General features: G+C 45.5%; 1 protein-coding gene across 1 annotated transcript; it reads right to left on the reverse strand.

Annotated features, from left to right (window-relative positions):
- Positions 1-7,479: 7,479 nt before the first annotated feature.
- MRPL30 (mitochondrial ribosomal protein L30) lies at positions 7,480-21,498 on the reverse strand. The gene is made up of 6 exons (XM_056116750.1): positions 21,455-21,498; positions 17,238-17,318; positions 15,630-15,710; positions 8,158-8,304; positions 7,745-7,818; positions 7,480-7,673 (listed from the first exon to the last, which is right to left on the reverse strand). Exons 2-6 carry the CDS (start codon positions 17,286-17,288, stop codon positions 7,565-7,567), a joined length of 462 nt encoding a protein of 153 aa, XP_055972725.1. The 5' UTR covers positions 17,289-17,318; positions 21,455-21,498; the 3' UTR covers positions 7,480-7,564.
- Between the last annotated feature and the right edge of the window lie 79 nt (positions 21,499-21,577).

A 21,577-nucleotide genomic window follows, 5' to 3' on the forward strand; every position in this document is an offset into this window, starting at 1 on the left:
TCGGTTTGAGGCTCTTCATGTTCCCAGAGCGAACAGATGCCATTGGGCTACACTAGCACGCGACAGGGACAAATGGAGACGTTACTGGCGCCCGCTCGAGCAAATCGACGACTAACGGGAAGTTAAGTGATTAAGTGGACAATTCTCTTCCCAATCATTTTGCATTTCCTCAAAAATAAAGAGAGCTCCTGATGTTCTTTTCCCTGCTAATACTTGACGCTGCTGGTGTTTCTAACACCACTAGATTTGGTTGTTCTCTGGTGGATGTTTGAAGACAGCATTTCCCTGATGAAACAGGGTGTGGAACATCCTTTCATGTGCTGACTCACTGTCCGCACAATGAGGTCACTGTTCTACTCCTTGGACATCTTACTGGTTTTGGTTTCTGGGCCACACCTGGCTGTGTAAGGGGGACTCTTGGTGGTACTCAGAAGAGCATATGGAGTGCTGGGGACTAAAGCTGGGCTGGTCACACACCACGCAAGCACCTTGGCCGCTGGACTATCTCTCCTCCATGCTTCTGGCCATTTTTTAACTTAGTCGTTTATTATTATCCTTTATTAGTGTTGTCTCTTGCATACATATCTTCCCAGTCTGTATTCTGTCTTCTCATTCTCTCAACATTTGTCTTTCGCAGAGAAGTGTTTAATTTTTATGCTACCTTATAATTTTTCCCAACAATTATCCTTTATTGTTTCCTACAAACATTAATGGCCATATCCAAGATGATCTAGACTTTCTTCTATTCCTAGTTATGTACTAGGAATTTCATAGTTTTTCATTTTCATTTCAGGCAGAGCTTGGCAAGCTCCCCGTGACGTATTCGATATGCCAAACACAGTAACAACAAAGTCTCCAATGGAGACATTACTGGGCCCGCTCGAGCAAATCAAAGATCAACGGGAGGACCTTTTATTTATTTATTCATTTTCATTTAATACTATGACTAACTTTGAGAATTTGTTGGTGAACGACAACTAGATTTTTTTTTTTGGGCACGTGAACACCTGGTTGTTTCAGCCTCTGCAATTCTGTCAAAGATAAACTGTTGATGTTAAAGTGTTTATGTTCCATTGCTTTTATTTATTGAAATACCATATTGTCTTGATTATTATAGCTTTATAGTGATTCTTGAAGTGTCACTCCCTCTAACCCATCCTTCAATTTGAGTTGGCTCTTCTGGGTCATTTGGTTTTTCATAAAAACGCTACAATCAGTTTGAATGTTTAAAATAGCTTTCTGGAATTTAGACTAGGCTGCACTGAAACTATAGATCAAAGTGGGAAATGTTGATGAATGTTAATGAATGTTGATGAACAAATGAATTCATTTATTCATGCTGATGACACTGCAACTCTCTTGTTTTTTAAGGTGGAAACTTAGCTTAATGGTTTTATATATATATAATATATATATACATATTTATATATTTTCCATGATTTTGTCCTTTTATTTTTTAAATTTGTTATTAATTCACTGTGAGGTACAGTAACAAAAATTTCATGTTTGAACTTTGATCATACGGTCATGAAACATCAAACACCCATCCCTTCATCAGTGCACATTTTCCACCACCAAAATCCCCAGTATCTCCCTGCCATTCCACACCTCCCCCTGCCATGTGGCAGACAATTTGCAAAATACTGTCTCTACTTGAGTTATCTTTGATATTTCGAGACCAGTCCTACCACTCCTCATACCTGCCAAAAATGCAATGTTAGACAATGTGTTTTGTATTGCTTGCTATGGATATGATATAATGTTGTGCTCTAGGAATTCTAAGATTTTAATAATTCTAATAGTTCTAAGTTCTGACTTCTACTCAGATCTCTTCGATAGCCACATTCACCTGCCCACATACCAAATTCCGCAGGATGGATATGTTGTTCCCAACGTTCTCCCTTCTGAAATCCGACACACCATTTCGTTGGTAAAGAAACAAACAGCACCTGGCCCAGACAAGGTCAGACCTGAACATCTTAAGAACCTGCCGTCAGTACTCATCAATATACTGGCTCGGTTCTTCACACGCTACCTGTCTAAATGCAAGGTTCTGTCCCAATGGAAAACCAGCAGGACTGTGCTACTGTACAAGAAGGGAGACATCCACGACACTGGCAGCTACTGCCCAATCTGCCTATTATCTGTCATCTACAAGCTGTTCACTCGAGTCATCCTGAATAGGATTGGCAGAACACTAGATGAAGGACAACCATGCAAGCAAGCCGGTTTTCGAAAAGGATTCAGCATGATTGACCATATCCACACGATAACCAAGCTCATTGAGGTTTCTTGGGAGTTCAAGATGCCCTCTGTCTAACGTTCATTGATTTAAAGAAGGCCTTTGATTCTGTTGAGACAGAAGTGGTCATCGAAGTCCTAGACCATCAGGGTGTTCAAACTCAATACATCAGATCCTCTGTGAGCTGTATTACGGATTCACTACCAGGATCTCACCATTCTACAAAGAAGTGATCATTGATGTCAAGAGAGGGGTTCGGCAGGGTGATACTATTTCACTGAAACTCTTCAATGCCACCCTCGAGAACATCATGTGACAACTGGAATGGGAAGGAATGGGAGTGAAGATAGATGGTCGGCAACTACACCACCTCTGCTTTGCTGATGACATCGTTCTAATAACACCAAACATTAGCCAAGCGGCACAAATGCTGGCTGACTTTGACCGTGAGTGTGGAAAGGTCAGACTACATCTGAATCTCACGAAGACAATGTTTATAAGAAACAGCCTCGTTCCTGACGCTCCATTAGCTCTCAATGGAACGACCATCTCTGAATGCAACAGTTATGTGTACCTAGGTCGAGAAGTCAACATGACAAATGATCTGACACCTGAGTTGTGCAGGAGGAAGAGAACAGCTTGGAACACCTTCAAGAGCATCGAAGAAATAGCTAAGAGGACGAAGAACCTCCAGCTCCGGGCACATCTCTTTAATTCCACTGTTCTTCCTGCATTAATATATGCCTCAGAGACCTGGGCCCTACGAAAAAAGGATGAGAACCTATTCGGGTCTCCCAAAGAGGAATAGAAAGAGCTATGTTTGGAGTATCATGCTTCACTCAAATGAGAGAAAGAATCCGGAGTTCCAACCTCCGTCAATGATCAAGAATCAAGGATGCTGTCTCGTTTGCCAAGGCATCAAAAATCAGATGGGCTGGACATGTAATGAGATTTGGAGACGACCACTGGACTAGCGTCGTTTACCGACTGGATTCCACAGAACATCAAAAGACTGTATGGCCACCCACCTACGAGATGGTCAGACTTCTTCATCAAGACCCTGAACAATCGGTTTGAGGCTCTTCGTGTTCCTAGAACGAACAGATGCCAATGGGCTACAGTAGCACGCGACAGGGACAAATGGAGACATTACTGGCGCCCGCTTGAGCAAATCGATGATTAACGGGAAGTCAAGTGATCAAGTGATCAATAGTTCTAAGATTTTAGGGTCTACAGAAATCGCTGCACACTCAAAAGGAGAGAGATAACAAAAGGGAATGCCCTGCCACAGTGGTAAGATGCGATGGGGGGAAGGAGGGTGGGAGGGATACTGGGATTGGTGGTGGTGGAGAATGGGCACTGGTGGAGGGATGGGTATTCGATCATTGTATAACTGAAACCCAAGCACAAAAATTTGTAAGTCTACAACTGTACCTCATGGTGTTTCACTAATAAAAATTTAAGGAAAAAATAAAAAAAAGAAAAAAAGAAAAAAAAAGAAATCGCTGCAGCAAATTGCTCAGATCTGAGATTTGTGTGTTTCTGGATCATGGCCATGTGGGAACTTAAGTAGATGGTGGGTGGTTGTGGCATCATCTCAGAGTCCCATGGGTTACTCCTGGTGGTGCTCAGGGGACCATATGGGATGCTGGGAATCGAACCCAGGCCAGCTGTGTGCAAAGCAAATGCCCTACCTGCTGTGCTATCGCTCCAGCCCTATATATTTTTCTTTTTTAATTGCTGGCCCACACCAGGCAGTCCTCAGGGCTTACTTCTGGTGCTATGCTTAGGGATCAAGCCTGGCAGGACTAGACAGACTGTATGTGGTACAAAGGATCAAACCTGCATCAGCCATGTGCAAGGCAAATGCCCTATCTGCTTTGCAGACCTATTCATTTCTCTTTTTTTAAATCACACTCCTGGCAGTGCTCAGGAGACCATGCAATGTTAGGGATTAAGCCAGTTCTTCCATACATAAAAGCCAAATGAGCTGATGCTAGCCGTCCGGCCTTCTGTTCTACTGCCTGCACTCAGGGCTAGGAAATTCTCTCTAGGTACAACTGTTGTAACTGAATGCCACATTTGAATAAGTTGCATTTTATTTTTTTAGCAAAAATATCTTCAAATTCCTTTTCTTTTTCTTTTGACCTATGTGTTATAAGAAGTGTGTGGTTTATTTCACAATACTTAGTATTTTTCTATCTGTTCTGCTATTAATTTCAATATTTTAAAGTCTGATTTTGCAATTTTGTCAAAACAAAGACTATGTGGGGGAAATGACTGATTTAAGGAGGGAAAACTTGCTTGCAAATACACTAAATACCACTAGATCACTCACAGTCCTTGGGCCATCTCTCCAATCCCCAGAATGACATTTTTATAGTGTCACTATAAAATCACTCACAAACTGACAATGGAAAGAATTTTTCTAGGCTTAACTGAACATTACTGGCAAATAAAAAAAAAGTAGTTTTTCTGCTGCTGTGAAACCTCTACAGGCCAAAACACAAACATGAAGAAAACTTATCAGCAGCTTCCTCCCAGACACCAAACACCCAGGCCAGAGAGCACAGAGGGGAGGGTACCAGCCTCACATGCAGCCAGGCAGAGTTTGACCCCAGCACTGCACATGGTCCCCAAGTCTCCCCAGGAGCAATTCCTGAGCACAGAGCCCGGAGTAAGCCCTGAGCACTGCTGGATGTGACCCCAAGACAAAACAAAAACCTCTTGTTTATATGTATATTGTCTGAATAATGAGATGAGATGAGAATGCTGTTCGAGTATCCCAAAGAGGAATTGAAAGCTATGCTTGGAGTATCACGTTTCACTCAAATGAGAGAAAGAATCCGGAGTTCTGACATCCGTCGACGATCAAGAATCAGGGACGCTGTCTCATTTGCCAAGGTGTCGAAAATCAGATGGGCTGGTCACGTAATGAGATTTAAAGATGACCGCTGGACTAGAGCTGTTACCGACTGGATTCCACGGCATGTCAAAAGACCGCGTGGCCGCCCACCTATCAGATGGTCAGGCTTCTTCGTCAAGATCATGAACGATCGGTTTGAGGCTCTTCATGTTCCCAGAGCGAACAGATGCCATTGGGCTACACTAGCACGCGACAGGGACAAAGGGAGACGTTACTGGCGCCCGCTCGAGCAAATCGACGACTAACGGGAAGTTAAGTGTGATTAAGTGATTGTCTGAATAAGCACACATGCCTAATTTTAACTCAGTTTCATGCGCACTATAAAAATGTCATTCTGGGGATTGGAGAGATGGCCCAAGGACTGGAGAAAACGCTCTGCATGGAGGTCCGGTTCAACCCCCAGCGCTAGATGGCCTTGACCGAAGCGCTGCGTGGGGCTGACCTGAGCACCAAGTTAAAATAGCCCCCACACCCCCGGCTCGTTCCTTACTGAACCGAACTCTTCACCTGGTTGCAAGGGCTCCTGAGAGCAAGCAACAGCGGCCATTAACTAGCATCTGCTGGACTCATGCCAGACTCCACAATCTCGGGGAATACAGACACACCCCTGAACAGAGTCAACACCTGTCAGTCGGCTGACGGACCCTTTTATAAAGTTCTGACTTTCGGGGCCGGAGTGACAGTACTGGGTAGGATGCTTGCTTCCACACTGCCGACCTGGGTTCGATTCCTGGCGCCACATATGGTTACCCAGGCCTGCCAGAAGTGACAGCCCAGCACAGAGCTAGGAATAAGCCCCGAACACAAGGGCGTGTGGCCCCGGTCCTCCCCACCCCTAGGAAACAAACGGTCGTTGCTCTTTCTGTCTCATTTTACTACTTACTTACCAAAGCAAGACACTGAAGCCTGCATTTACGGCACCAATGCCAGACGGGAACTCACTGGGGAACATTCTGTCTCTTACCCCCCTAGGAACCTTGACCCAGTAGTGTTTGCTAATGAGTCATACCTCAAACCCAACCTGAAGGTTATGAAGCAAGGCATAATAGCACCAGTTTAGCTCTCCTTTAGGAAACAATCCCTTTCTGAAGCAAAATCAGTTTAGAAAAACTTTGTGTATTAGACAGCATATTTTTGGATCCAATGGGAACAAAGGGTGTCTTTTTTAAAAAATTTAATCACTGACAGATATAGTTACAAAACTTCTCATGGTTGGGTTTCAGTCTGGCAGGTCTCTTTCAGTCTCTCTCTCTCTTCTTCTCTCTGCCCCCCTCACCATCCCCCCCGCCCCCCCCCCCCCAGCACTATGGTTAGCAACACAGATACCGAGAGGTTTTTTCATGTTTGTTCCTTCACCTACTTTCAGCATGCAGTTCATGTCCAGAGCGATCATTTCCAACTAACTTGGACATAATGGTCTCTTCTCTATACCAACTGCCTTCTCTCCCAGCACTTGAGGCAGGAGTCCAACCCAGTTCTCCTGGCCCTTGTTTCTACCATCTGTGGGTATTAGTCTCTTTTTATGTCTTTTATATATCCCACAAAAAGGGTGTCTTTAAAACTCTGCTGGAATGCCTGCAATGATGTATAAGTTAGAGAATTAGATTTAGAATTACAAGAAAAATAAAAAAGGCTAGCTTTGGTGTTAGATTTAAGGATAATACAAAGTCACGTGCACATTGTATTCATAGATACTAAAGTTTAAATCAGCCAGTCTGGCTGCACCATGTTCAATGACTGGCTGAATCTCTGTATTTCAGCAAATCAGGCAATAAGTTCCTGAGGGGGAGGGACCACGTTCTGATCAGCTTCCGATTCTTCCAACACACACCACTGTTTAATGTCCACTCATAGAAAAGATTAAATTCCATCAAATAAGTGAGGGCACGTTTAAAAAAGCTAATTACAAGGGCCAGAGAGATAGTTAAGGAGCTTGCCTTACATGAGGTCAAGCGCGTCAGTTTTATTTCAGGTCATCATATATGGTCCGCTGGCACCATCGGGAGTGCTCCCTGAACAGAGGCAGGAAGAAGCCCCAAGAACCACTGGGCATGACCTCAAAACAAAAACCATAAACAAATTAATAAAGGGCTAGGGAGATCGCTCAGTGGGCTGAGCGCATGGCTGCCTGGAGAGACCTGAATTTGGTCCCTGGCACTACACCCGCTCACTCAACTATCTCTTGGCCCATCCTGAAGCACAGCCCCAGCACAGAAGCACCACCAGGCATGGTCCACGTCCAAACAGTGCCAGTCATACCCACACTTCAGTAAGAGTATCAGGGAGGAAGAGAAAAACATCCAGCCCAGGCTCACCCAGTGACAAGTTTAATAGAACACTCTCCGCACGTTTAAACAAGAGTGATGTGCGTGTTCAACCGTGCAGTCGTGCTCACATCAGGGCTTTGGGTGCCAGTGCAGTACCAGCTCCCCCGTGCTCTTGAGACATGTGTGGGCCATGTCCTCCTCTGCAGGAAGTCCTTGGGGCAGCTTCAGGGGCTGGATTCTGTGACATAAGAAAATCTTTTAGAATCACACAAGGCAACATTTTTTAAAGCTACAGAAATAAGAACAAACCTTATCAAATGTTTCACCACTTTGAGTTTTGCATTCACTGAAGGGATATTCTTGTGAACTTGAGGTGTATGTGCCTATAAACAAAGGAAATGATGTTATGGACGGTCCCAGACTCAGTAAAATGTAACATGAAGGTACATTCTATCTACACCAAATTTCAAGAGACTACACCAGTGCAAATAAAATAACAAAAATATAAAGTACCAATTTTCAAACAAATCCTAAAGATCAAAAGGACTGTATACTTGAGGCCAAGCTATAGCACAGGTGTTAGGGAGCTTGCCTTGCATGCAGCTGACCTGGATTCGGCTTCTGGCATCCTAGCTGGTCCCCCAAACCCCGCCAGGAGTGATCCCTCAGCACGGCCAGGTAGGCCCCCAAACCAACACAATTAAAATTAAAATATTACATACTTTTTCTAATCCAAGCATCTTTATTACATCTTTTTCCCAGTATGGACGTCTTTTTGTACTTTTTATTCGGGTAACAATATGCAATTTATGAGGATGCTGTGGATCTCCACCATATTTTTCATGATCTGCAGGTGAAGGCTGAAACACCTAGAAAGGAAGAGTTTTAACTGGTCAAATTTTAACTTAAGTTTCTAGGTACCTCTTTGTACCCGCTCGCCCCTAAAAAAACACCACCACCATCAAACAACTACATAATCATCCCTGGTGTTTCCAGAACCCTCATCACAAACTGAATCTTTCTACCAGTAAGGTTTCTCATAGAAATGAGAGTCTATGAGTTTCATATTCCAAGGAGAATATCATACAAAGTTTTTTCACTTTTTTATTAAAAGATGGCAGCTAGGGGCTGGAGCAATAGCACAGCAGGTAGGGCATTTGCCTTGCATGTGGCCGACCCGGGTCTGATTCCCAGCATCCCATATGGTCCCCTGAGCACCGCCAGGAGTAACTCCTGAGTGCAGAGCCAGGAGTAACCCCTGTGCATTGCCGGGTGTGACCCAAAAGCAAAAAATAAAAAATAAATTAAAAAAATAAGAAAATAAAAAGATGGTAGCCAGAAGCACTGAGGGGCACTAAAGCATTCAAACAGCAAGAGGATGAACACTATGAAAGCTGGGGAGGGGATAACGCCACCTACTTTACAGAGGAGAAACAGTCAACAGCAAACACCCAGGGGCTCCCCTAACCTCAGAGCGTACAATTGTCACCAATGGGACTTAAGCCCCAGCTTCCTTTCATGGGCTCCCAGCATCATGCGTGTTCCTAGTGGCTACTGGGCAAATTACACTGTGAAGCCCTGGCAGGCCTCCCAGAACTCCTGAAACACAGAAGCCAGTCACTGCTACATACTCACAGCAAACCCCTGCCCACCCCTGGTCTGTCTTAAGTTGGTCACAGGTGCTGTGCACTCAGCTCCCGAAGCCCTGGTCTCTGTCCAGGCCCACCTGGACTCAGTGGTGGCATAGAAGACCTGTGACCACATCTCCCTGGTCACTGCACAGGTCCAGGCCCAGACTTACACGGATGACTTCGACTTCAAGCTGGAAAAGGTGACAAAATATGGTGCAGATGTTACACAATGAAGGGGCTCTCCATCAGGAGGTCCTAACTGATTACTACATGTACAATGAGAAGGAGCTTCAGTCTATATAAAGCAGGATCGGGAGAGGGGGGAGGGGAGTGGGGGGGAGGGGGAGAGTGGGAGTGTGTGTGTGTGTGAGAGAGAGAGAGAGAGAGAGAGAGGGAGGGAGAGAGAGAGAGAGAGAGAGAGAGAGAGAGAGAGAATGTGTGTGTGAGAACCTTTAATGAAACTGACAGCAACATAAGAGGTAGGGGATTACCCAGTCCTGTCTGGAAAAATCAACATGGCAGTAAAAAATAAGAACATAACCTCATTTGAGGAGTTGGAAGGGTTGTGCTTAACGGAACACACAGGGCGCTTTACTGCTAAGAAGTCCAGCACATGTTCTTCTCTAGTAGCACTAGCACTATCTTCCCATTATTCACTGATTTGCCCAAGTGGGCCCAGTAACGTCTCCATTTTGAGACCTGTTGTTTCTGTGTTTGGCATATTGAATACGTCACAGGGAGCTTGCCAGGCTTTGCCTTGCGAACAAGATATCCTCAGTAGCTTGCTGGGCTCTCCTAGAGGGGCAGAGGAATCGAACCCAGCTTGGCCGGGCTAGCTGCGTCCAAGGCAAATGCCCTACCTGCGGTGCTATCGCTCCAGCCCACTCAAATGCACAAGTAATAAAATTAAAAATAAAACTCCAAATAGGATTGCATCAAGCTACAAGCTTCTGTCCAGAAAAGATAGCAATCAAAGTGGCAAACTAAAAGAAGAAAACACCATACACCATACATCTGATTAAAAAATATATGAGAGGGGCTGGAGCGGTACCAAAGCGGGTAGGGCCTTGCACAAGGTAGGCCTTGCACATGGCCGACCTAGGTTTGATTCCCAACATCCCATATGGTCCTGTGAGCACTGCCAGGAGTAATTCCTGAGTGTATAAGCCAGGAGTAACCCCCTTGCATTGCCGGGTGTGACCCAAAAAGCAAAATAAATAAAATATATATACACATATATATATATATATATATACACACACATATATATATAAAAGATAAAATAAGATCCAGGAGATGGAGTGATAATACAGCAGGCTGGGTGCTTACCTTGAATGCAGCCAATCCAAGTTCCATCCCCAGCACCAATATGGTCCCTAAGGACCCCCAGGAGTTATCCTTACAACCTGAACTCCTGCAAGGCTGCTTGTGTGCAAAGCTGTGTAAACTCACACAAATTGGGGGGCACGGCACCCACAGCGGCGGTGGCTCTATCTCTCCCGCCGCCCGCGTTCGGTAGTCTCACCCTTCTCCCACCCCAGAGAGGTCGATGGCGATGGTCAGGCAGAGGAAGGAACGAGGGCCAGGCTGGTAGGTATTAGTCGTAGTTTATTCTGATTCTCTCCTCATCTCTCTCTCTATCTCTGCCCCCATGCTACTTCATTCTCCTTCTCCATCCCCCTTCATCCTCCTCTTCCTTCTCATCCTCTCTGAACTCTCTTCTTCCTTCTGCCCCAGCCCACTCCTACAGTACAGTTAAATCCTCTCTCCATGATGAATTGGGGAAACAATTACACATAGGTGTGGTCACAATCAATAGGGGTAGAGATCAACAGGGGTAGAAATCTTAGCCTCAGGGAAGACCGCTCCTAGGACAGATCCTTCCTCAGCAGGAGGACCCACCCTAGAGCAGAATCCCATGGGCGTGCCTCTCCTCTCCTTGTCCGACAAGCATATAAAAATATAATATAAATCATTTTGTATGGATACAGTAAGAAATATCTTAAACTTATAGAATTGCTCTCCTAGGGCCATCTCGATCTCAGACTACAGTGCTCAGGCCAGATAGTCTTTCCCACCCCTAGCAGGATCCTAGTCTTGTCGTTACCTTTGGATCATGACAGCATTTGTCTATGATCAAACTCTTAACTTATAGTTAAGAATCGTGGCACTTTGGCCTGGCCCATTTCGCTGCCAGGGTAGCTCACTGCTTGCCCTGGGTCCATTCAGTCCCTCGTCGGGACCCTGCTTTTGGGGTGTTAGGAACTAAGGGCAACTGAGGCTAAGTCAAGAAAGCAGATGCCCGGGAGTGAATAATATTCAAGGCCAATCAAATCCTAAGTTACAAAGCATAATGTTAACGGTCTTTCTGTATCTATACAAAAAGGATATTACTTTAAAGTAAACTGTTCATAAGGCATAAGGAGAGGAGAAAGGCAATATTTCACTCATACATATAAAATCATAGATTTCTGGGAAACTGATCTTACAAATTAACAAAGTCTGATTAAGGGGAAAGCTGATTAACTGGGTGGGAAGGAGAGCATAGGGAAGACTGTTTACATGTTTACATGTAAACACAATGGAAGTGGAAGTGCTTCAGGAGCACTGTGATGGGTGTAACCAGATTGATGGGTGTAACCAGATAAACCTAAGTTTCTTGTGGAAGGACAGAGCAATGTTACCCAACACAAAGCCGAGGGGTAAATGTGACTTTTCCACAAGCCAAGGGGTAAATGTGACTTTTCCTCTAGTATACAAGGAATATGCTCTGGCACAGATATGTAAGTGAGGAGGGAAGTCATTTCAAGGATCTTTTTGGATCACCAGGGAATAAACTAGAAACCAACCAAAAAAAGAAAGGTGGAAAAAAAATGGTAACTTATAGTGACTAAGCAACATTTTACTGAATAACTATTGGGTCAACAAAGAAATCAAACGGGAAATAAAAAAATAATCCTAGGAATAAATGAAAATAAAGACATTTGCTACAAGAATATGTGGAAAGTACATAAGAATAAAAAGAAAACCACAGCACAATCTCCCTAAGGAGCACAGACACAAACATCCTCAACAAAATCTCAGTAATCTACATTCAACAATACAGAAAAGGATCAACCAAGTGGGGTTTATATACCAATTAAGTATATCACATCAACGAAAGATAAAAATCATAATGATCAACAGATTCAGCTTTTTGACAAGATTCAACATCTGTCTGTGATCTTTAAACAATGAATTCACTACTGTGGGGACAGAGGGAATACACCTCACCACAGAAAAGCTCAATGTCACACAGGAGCTATAATCCTCAATGGAGAACATGGGCAGTTTTCCTATATGTAAGACAGCACAAAATAAGATGTTCACCCTCTCCACTATGGTAAATATAGTATTTACTAGAAATCCTAACTCCAGCAATTTTGCAAGGAAAAGAAAGAAAAGGAAAAAAAATATAAAGGAAAAAGACTATCACTGTATTTAGATATTATAATATACATAAAAATAAAGGTTTCACTAAAAAACTATTAAAAATAACAAACCAATACAGTGAAATGTCAGGAAACAAAATCTGTATCTAATAACCCATTTTGTTTTATTGCGTGCAAGCAAGTAAGGGGGGAAATAATCAGTAAAACTATTTTACTTAAAAAGTGCATCAAGGGACAGGAGCAATAGCACAGCAGGTAGGGCATTTGCCTTGCACGTGGCTGACCCGGGTTCAATTCCAAGCATCCCATATGGTCTCCCAAGCACCGCCAGGAGTGATTCCTGAGTGGAGAGCCAGGAGTAACCCCTGGGCATTGCCGAGTGTGACCCAAAAAGAAAAAAAAAAGTGCATCAAAAGAATTAAGAACCTAGGAATGAACTTATCAAAGAAGGTGAAACATTCTACATAGACAATTACAATTATATTGTTAAAAGAAAGGAAAGGTGGGGCCAGCGAGCACAGTGGGTAGGGTGCTTAACTTGGACGCCACTCATCGGGTTTGGTCCTGGCATTCCATCTGTTTCCCCCCCCCCCCCCCCCCCCCCAGCACTACCAGGAGTTAATTCCTGAGTGAGGAGTCAAGAGTCAGCCCTGAGCACCACCAGGTGTGGTCCCAAAACCAGTGAAAATAAAAAGGAACGGGAGACACTGTAAATGCAGATATCTCTCCTCTGTCACTGGTCTGAAGAAGTAACACTGTCAAGTGACTGCCCTCCCAAAGTAGGAGAGAATCAGTGCAATCCCTGTCATTAATTCCAGGGGCATTCTATTATCTATTTTATTCTGGTTTGGGGGGTGTATCTGTCTGTGCTCAGGGGCCACTCCTAGTGGTATTAAGGACTCTATGCATGCCAGGGTGGAGCCTGGGTGAACCCTGTGCAAGGCAAATGCCTTATCCCTGAGCGAACTCTTGGCCCCCCAAAGGCATTCTCTAAGGAAGCAATTAGTATGGAATTACAAAGACCCAATAACCAAGCAATTTTGACTATCACGGTCCTCCCGTTGTTCATCGATTTGCTCAAGCGAGCCCAGTAACATTGTGAGACTTGTTACTGTGTTTTTGGCATACCGAATACATCACGGGTAGCTTGCCAGGCTCTGCCGTGCGGGAGAGATACTCTCAGTAGCTTGCTGGGCTCTCCGAGAGGGGCGGAGGAATCGAACTCGGGTTGGCCATGTTGGCTGCATGCAAGGCAAACGCTCTACCCACTGTGCTATCGCTCCAGCCCAAGAAATTTTGATTAAAAAAAAAGCAAGAATGGAAGTATCATGCTTCCTCACTTCAAACTGCATTAAAAGCTATTTTAAGAGATGGCGGTCAAACGCTATAGAATCAAAACAAGGTGAAACTGAAATGAAAGTAGACGCACTTCAGGAAAATGGAAAGCGTGTGCAAAAGAATGGAGTTGGATCTCATGCTACTCAAACGCTAACTCAAAGCCAGTTAAAGATTTGTATACTTGTCCCGAAACCATAAACTGCACTAACACAAACACAGACAGGACCAGGGAGGTAGCGACAGGGATAAAGTTCATGCCTTGCATGCTGGTATCCTGGGAGCACGGCCCAGTAAAACCCCAAGGCAAAAACACTCTGTGATTGGGCTGGAGCGACAGCACAGTGGGTATGGCGTTTGCCTTGCACGGAGCCAACATGGCCAACACAGGTTCGATTCCCAGCATCCCATATGGTCCCCCGAGCACCGCCAGGAGTGATTCCTGAGTGCATGAGCCAAGAGTAACCCTTGAGCCATCGCCGGCTGTGACCCAAAAAGGAAAACAAAAACAAAAACAAAAAAAACACTGTGATTACGGACTTCCACGATGCATCTGGGGATTCAACTTCAGTGTTAAAAGAAAATTAAAAATAAATGGATGATATCAAATCAAAAAGCTTCTGTATGGACAAATAAATAATTAAATCATTCCTCACAGCATGTCTGACAAAGGGTTAATACTCACAAAACTCAACAAGAAGAGAACCTGGACAAAAAATGGGAAGAGGGCTTGAGACAGGACAGGGGAGAAGGCCTGGTCCACACAAGGCTGACGCGGGGTCAATCCCTACTGCACAGACTGTCCTGAGGGCCAATGGGAGTGACCCCAAAGCACGAAGCACAGAGCAAGCTGAGTACGATCTGGTGTGCCCCCCCCCCCCACCAGAAAAAACAAAAAAGAAGAAAGTATGCATAGGTACTTCTTCAAAGACATAGAACACACACACACACACACACACACACACACACACACACACACACTCCCCTGGCCCTGCTCAACATCATTCTCAGGAAATGCTGTGATGCAACCTCTCTAAACAACCCTAGAAAGAGCAAGGGCTGACAGATGTTCAGGAAATGGAGCCGTCAATTCACTACTGGCTCAGTCTCTCTGGAAAGCAGTCTGACGATCTGTCAAGGTATTACAAGAGATGTGCTGGGACAAAGACTTAGTCCAGGAGTAAAGCACTGGCCTTGCAGACTTCCCATCCTGGGTCAAATCCATGGTACCACAGATGCTCCCCCAATACCGACAGAGCCCAAAACATCCCACCCAAAAGATATAACACATGATCAGCAATTCTACTACTACACAGCCACCAGAAAAACACGAAAATACTAATTGAAATAATGTCTGCATGCCTCGGTCATTCACTGCAGCACTGTATACAATGGTCAGGCTACGGAAGTGCCCCAAAGGCCAAATGACAGGGAGAAACCATGCCTTCCGTGACAACATGGATGGAACCGGAGGGGTTCCTGCAGAGAAGACAAATACCTGACTCAGGTGGGACATAAAAACAGCTTGGGAATAGACGGTGATATGAAATCAAGTTCTTTAGCTTCTGATCATGAAGCTGAGACTGCTGAGGGCAACATTTTACTAGTTTACATAGGACTATCATTTACATAGGACTATATTATGCTGCTATAATACTACTACTACCTACATTCATAGTGAGACACTGGCATTTATAGAAGTTTTTCAATATTACAAAAGTAGGTAGCTCTGAAAACCTCACATGTTCTTATAAAACAGTAACATTAATTTCTTTTTAAAAGCCCGCCTGTTCTTACTTTATCAGGAATTCTTGACTTGGTAAATTTGTGACGAATCCAATTTGAACAAATGAGTGACTCCACACCTCTTGTTACAATCTAAAATAGAAAATATGCATTTTTTAGAATTCTAAGTGCAGAAATCTATAATCATCAATTTTGACAAGTCTTTTTACATAACTATCAAAAACATTAAATATGTAATTATTAAACCTTTATCTCAGTCCCCTAAAAAATGAATATATCCCATCATACAACTATCATGACAGATGGCAAAAGCATAAATATTGACTATTAAACCAGAACTTGTCTATATATATGTATATATACATACACACATATATATACATATATTAAATGAAATCACTGTGATAGACCCTTACAAAGCTGTTAATAATTAGGCTACAGTTATACAGTATCCCAAAATCCAGTCCTCCAGCAATGTATATTTCCCAGCACCAATGTCTTCAGTTTCCCTCCCATCACTCCCCCATGCACCTCCACCCTGCAGCCTGCCTCTATGGCAGACGCTTTCTCTCTTTTTTCTGTCTTGTTCCACAAGGGGTGGGGCTATGTCCATCTAAACTCTGCTGGCTGAACTGGCCTGCAGGCCGCCACCCAGCCATCGCTAGAGTGCAACAGAGACAAAAGCCAAAGCGAGCCTTCAGCTTTCCTCCTAACCCAGCAGAAAAATCGGCCCCGGTTTCTAGTCCTTGTTTGCCCTCTAGTTTTGCTTCTTCAGGCTGAAGTGAAAGGATTCATTGCCAACCTTTCAAGCCAGGAAACTGCACAGGCAACTTCCTTCAGGCTCTACCCATACCGCAGAGCTGCAGTGACAACCAGAAAACAAGCAGGAAGGAAGGAGGGTGACCGAGAAGAAACCTGGGCACTGAGCTGACCCATACAACACGCTCGCCGCTACGGGCTCAGGCCTTGGTCCCGTCAGTTTCCTTTGGAGAGGTCACACCAGGAGGTGCTCAGGGCCGACTCCTGGCTCTGCACTCAAGGCCAGTCCTGGTGGGGCTCAGGTGCCGGGAGGCCACGTGCAGGGCGAGCGCCTTGGCTGTTGCCCTCTCCACGGAAACATCCCATTCACCCTGGCAGCAGGTCTACAAGGCGGGACTCCACCCTTACGAACAGAGGGACGTGCCATGCTTTCCAGAAGAAACATAGGAGTAAACACTAACACAATTGTGTCTCTTCATTATACTTTTCTGCATTTTTTTCTAATCCAAGATTAAAAGGGTACTCTGCGATTGCAGGGAAGCCCTTCAACTTAAAAAAGATGAAAGTACACAAGCAAAGGCCATTTTTACATATGCTAATTAGCAAAGACAAACGAATAACTGTAAGAAATAGGGGAAAAAAATCTTGACTAGAAATACTCACCTGGAGCGCATATGCTGCCTGAACCCATGTGTGCTTACGCCCACGTGGCTGAGCACACGTGGTGTCCAAGCACATGTGTCGCCCGCATCTCCCCTCTTGAGATGTGTACTTTCATGCTTTCGTGTCTAACTTTACTCGCTCTCTCTCTCTCTCTTTCTTCCCCCACCCCCACTCCACACCTTAAAAATCCTCCAAATAAAATCTATTTACTTAAAAAAAAAAAAAAGAAATACTCACCTGGAGCTGGCCAGGGGGCCTCTGAAGCACGGTGCGCAGGGTCCCCGCCATGGTCCTGCTACGCTCCCTGTCCCCTGGAGGCTGAGAACCAAGAAAGAGCCTGGTAAGTACCTCAGAATGGGCAGGGGGCCCTTTCAGGAGCAAGAGACACACAATTGGAAGCTTGTCCGAAGTTTCCCAGTAGAATCTGGGTTATTTCGTTTGTTTGGGTGTTTTTGGTGGGGGTGAGGTGGGGGTCCCAAGCTGTGCTGGGCCTGCAGGTCTGGGGGGGGGTTGCTCCGGGTGACAGCTGGCCAAGCTCAGTAGGCTGAGGGTGCAGGGGGTGATACTCGGGTGGCCTAATTTGTCCCTGTACAATCTCCCTGGCCCAATCTTGGTTATTTTAATATAAGGGCAGTAATTAAATCAGGATCTGTGTATTATTCTGAATTCGGCAAAGTCACAGACAGCAATTATGCACAGACACATCTTGTTTTCACTGACTGAAGCAGAGAATAGGTTAATTCCATTATATTATCTACCAAATCTGCTTTAGTTCTATCAGTTAAGATTTATTCTTATAATCTTCCATACAATTGAGGACAATTAAGGACAGCAACATCCAACATCCTCACAATTAAGGGTTTAAGAAAACATCATCCACCAACTGTTGGGTCCTGAGTAATCAGGAGCCACCTGGAGGCTGATACTGGCTGGGAGAAGGCTGGATCCCACCGAGTGGGGTGAAGGATCACCTGCTCCCGAGTGCACTTTGTCCTGCTCGCCTTTCTGATGCATGGATGTAACTACATCTTGTTTTCCTCATATCTCCTTAAGATGTGGGGAAATTGTTTTTTATATATAACAAGTAAAAACTGGACATCCCATAGCTGCCACCATGTAAGCAAACGTCCTAGCTCCACTGATCTCAGAAGCGAAGCACGCCAAGCCACTGAAACTCCTGGGTACACAGATGAGCGTCGGGAGGAAAACTAGGGAGCCTTCAGGAGGAGGTGGCCGAGCCCTGCAGCCACTCCCACTGGCCACACATGCAGCAGCCCATGGCCCAACTTCACCACTGACAGAGACTCATCTCTGCAGAGGCCCAGCCGACTGACGTTGTAGGTACCCGGATTTGGCGACTGAGAACTCTGGGGGTCTCCTCTGAGTGGGGCAGGTGGCCTCACAGCCCACTCCAGTGCAGCCACCCCATATCCCAGAGCTGCTGCCACGTAAACAATGGCCCAGCTTTAGAGCTCACCAGTAACCCTGCAAGTGCCGCTCAAACTCATCAGCCCAGTTCCACAGACCCTTGGGCTCCTGGAGCAACACCCCAAAATTCCACAGTACTGACAGCCCAGTAGGTGCACACGAAATCAGATGGGAAAGTAGCACAGAAGCCCACTAAACTCAATAATCAAAAACACACAAGTCTCAGCTAGTAACAAATCTTCAGACAATGACCAGTGATACACTGTGAAAAACAACTGTAAGTGGCCACAAGTCTGAGCTCTGGACTGAGACACACAGAGACATGACAGATGCTTCAAGGTTTTACTCATACACCAGAATACATTCATACAGGGCTGAGGGTTCGCTCCCTGGGCTTGGAACTCTGAGCTGGAGACTCAGTACTGAGGGCTGGCAAGCCTAAGGGACCTGGAATTCTGATGGCCCTCAGGGAGTGTTTAAGCCCTGTGCCCCCTCCCAGGTGCATTCCCCCAGCCATGAGCAAGGAGGTACAGAAGCCAAACACAGCGGTTCACACATCTTGTTCCACTGACTTGAATCACCCCGATTATCTGTGGCGATGTCTGGGCTTTTATGTCCATGTCCTTGGGGTCTGGCATGTTTTTCCTTACTAGCTTGTAAACTCAAGACCCTGAGGCACAAAATGGAGCCACAGACTTTCTTTCAGTAACAATTTTCACAAATTTTCTCCTTTAAAATTAATTTTTTTAAAAAACGGAATCACTGTGAGATAGACAAAGCTGTTGATGACTGGGTTTCATTCATGCAGTATTCCAACACACAAATTTTCTCTTACTGGAGTATTTTTCAATAATTCCTTAACCATATTTTTGGTAACAAGCAATATAAAATAAACTGCTTTGTGTCTGCTAAGGGGGATAGTGGCAAGCAAAAGACAATGGTGGAGGGAAGGTCCATGTTGGAACATAATTTTGGAGTATAAACGCAACCTCAGTCTTTGGATTATTTGTTGAAAATGCCCCCGTGCCCACTGAAATTCTGAAATAAACTTCTGTCCTATACCCCTTCTGTGTCCTGGGTATCTCACTGATTCTGAATTTGGGCATAACAATTAAAATGAAAAATAGGAGTTACTATGATTTGAAAAATGCCTTCTGGGATAGTTAGCTCAAGTAGCTAACTCATGCTTTGATCTGCATGAATTCTGATTTGACTTCCATCTATAAAACATGCATGAATTCAGAATGCCTGGGCTTAACCCCCAGCACAGCATGGTCCCTTGTGCAGCCTGGAAACGGCTCTGGAACAGAGCCTGGAGTGTCCGAGCACTTTCAGGTGCCCTAAACTCAAAGAATCCAGGGGGAAAAGGCCTTCTAGTAAACTAATACCTGCCTGTTAAAGGAAGAGAGCCAGAGATAGCTCAATGGGCTGAAGGTTCCATCCCTGCATGCTGGGAAGAATTCATCTTTCTCCCCCTTGCTGTCCCTTTGACTTTCTACATGTGATGCCACACTGTTGTGGTGTTCACATATTGGGGCGTGAGGGAGGGAGGCGCCCACTGGGGGTCCCTGCCATGTACATACAGGCACTTGTCCGTGGTTGGACTTCCTGGTCATGGTGATGACACACCTTTTTTAGTGATTTGGTCACTTGTATTTTAAAAACATTCTTTTCAGTGGTGGTGGAGAATGGGCACTGGTGGAGGGATGGGTACTCGATCATTGTATAACTGAAACCCAAGTACAAAAATTTGTAAGTCCTCAACTGTATCTCATGGTGTTTCACTAATAAAAATTTAAAAAAAAATAAAACAACATTCTTTTCTTTTTTGGCGATGTCAGGGATGGAACCACCCAGGCCCACCACATGCAAGGTGACTGCTCTACCACTGAACTAAATCCTCAGCACCTTTTAAATGATTCTTCATGGATAAACTCAAAAACTTTTGATACACATAAAATAATGCGACCTCATTATACGGACACACACTGAAGGCAGAAAGTCAGGTTAATGAATTGTACATCTACTGGGTTAGGTTGCTTAACTTGTGTTTCAATTTCTTCCCATAGAATATAAAGCAGAGCTGGGGGACAGCACAGTGGCAAAGTCCCTGCCGTGCAAGCCCGAGTCCCATCCCCAGCACTGTTCCCCACCGTCCAGCTGTGATGCAAGTGCTGGGGTCTCTGGTCATTACAGCAAAGAACAACAGGTGGCAAGGGGATTACATCTTCAAAAGGGAATTGTACCTACTAGGGCCGGGCTGAGAGGACCTTAAGAAGCTCTGCACAGGGCCAACCCACCCCAAATGGTCCCCAAGAGTGATCCCAGAGTACAGAGTAAGGAGTAAGCCTGAATACCACAGGGTTTGGCCCCCAAACAAAAGGAAATCGTAGATATCAAGTGACTGGGTTCTTTTATAAAAAGAAAAACAAAGGAAAAATTCACACACACAAAGGAAACCAACAAAGAGTTTTGAATAAATGTAAGGTGGTATCCTGGATGTGAGTCTGGTACAATGAAAGGACATCAGATAAAATTAAGAATCTCTTGGGGCTGGAGAAAGGCGGGGAAGGGTGTTTGTCTTGCATGCTGCCGACCCATGTTCGAGCCTGGCACCCTACAGGGTCCCCTGAGCCCTGCCAGGAGTGACCCCTGAGCACAGAACCAGGAGGAAGCCCTGACCTCTGAGCACTGCCACGAGTGACCCCCAAACAAAATCAAATTCAGACTTAGCGAAGGTCATTCTTGATAAAAATCAGGCACAGAGAGCTCTGACCAGGAGACCCCCGTCCTCCTCCGCGCGGCAACTACTCCCACACGGATGCAGGAGGGAAACTCGTGCCCCGTCTGAACACCAGGGCTCCAGGGCGTCATTCACGCTTCCAGGGCGTTCCCGCGCGCTGGTCGCGAGCCCGAGAGGCGCACGGCAGGCCCGGAGCAGCGGCCGCCTTCCCCGGACACCGCCCGCCCCGCGCCCACCGAGCCCGCCGGACCCGACGCCCGCGAAAGGCCCGGGACGCACTCACCGAGCAGCGCGGACAGCCGCGGGACGGGCGGCCGCTTCCGGCTCCTCCGGGCCCAGCGCGCAGGCGCGGCGCCCGCCCCGCCCCCTGCGCCCGCCCCGCCCCCCGGAAGTGCGGACGGTGGGC

Source organism: Sorex fumeus, unplaced genomic scaffold, assembly GCF_029834395.1.
Source record: "Sorex fumeus unplaced genomic scaffold, SorFum_2.1 ptg000033l, whole genome shotgun sequence".
NCBI lineage: Eukaryota > Metazoa > Chordata > Mammalia > Eulipotyphla > Soricidae > Sorex > Sorex fumeus.

Coding starts and splice junctions, on each gene's coding strand:
- MRPL30 (XM_056116750.1), bottom strand. CDS start 17,288: ATGGCGGGGACCCTGCGCACCGTGCTTCAGAGGCCCCCTGGCCAGCTC. Junction 7,819..8,157: donor AGATGCTTGGATTAGAAAAA/GTATGTAATATT, acceptor CTTTGTTTATAG/GCACATACACCTCAAGTTCA. Junction 7,674..7,744: donor GTGGTGAAACATTTGATAAG/GTTTGTTCTTAT, acceptor CTTATGTCACAG/AATCCAGCCCCTGAAGCTGC.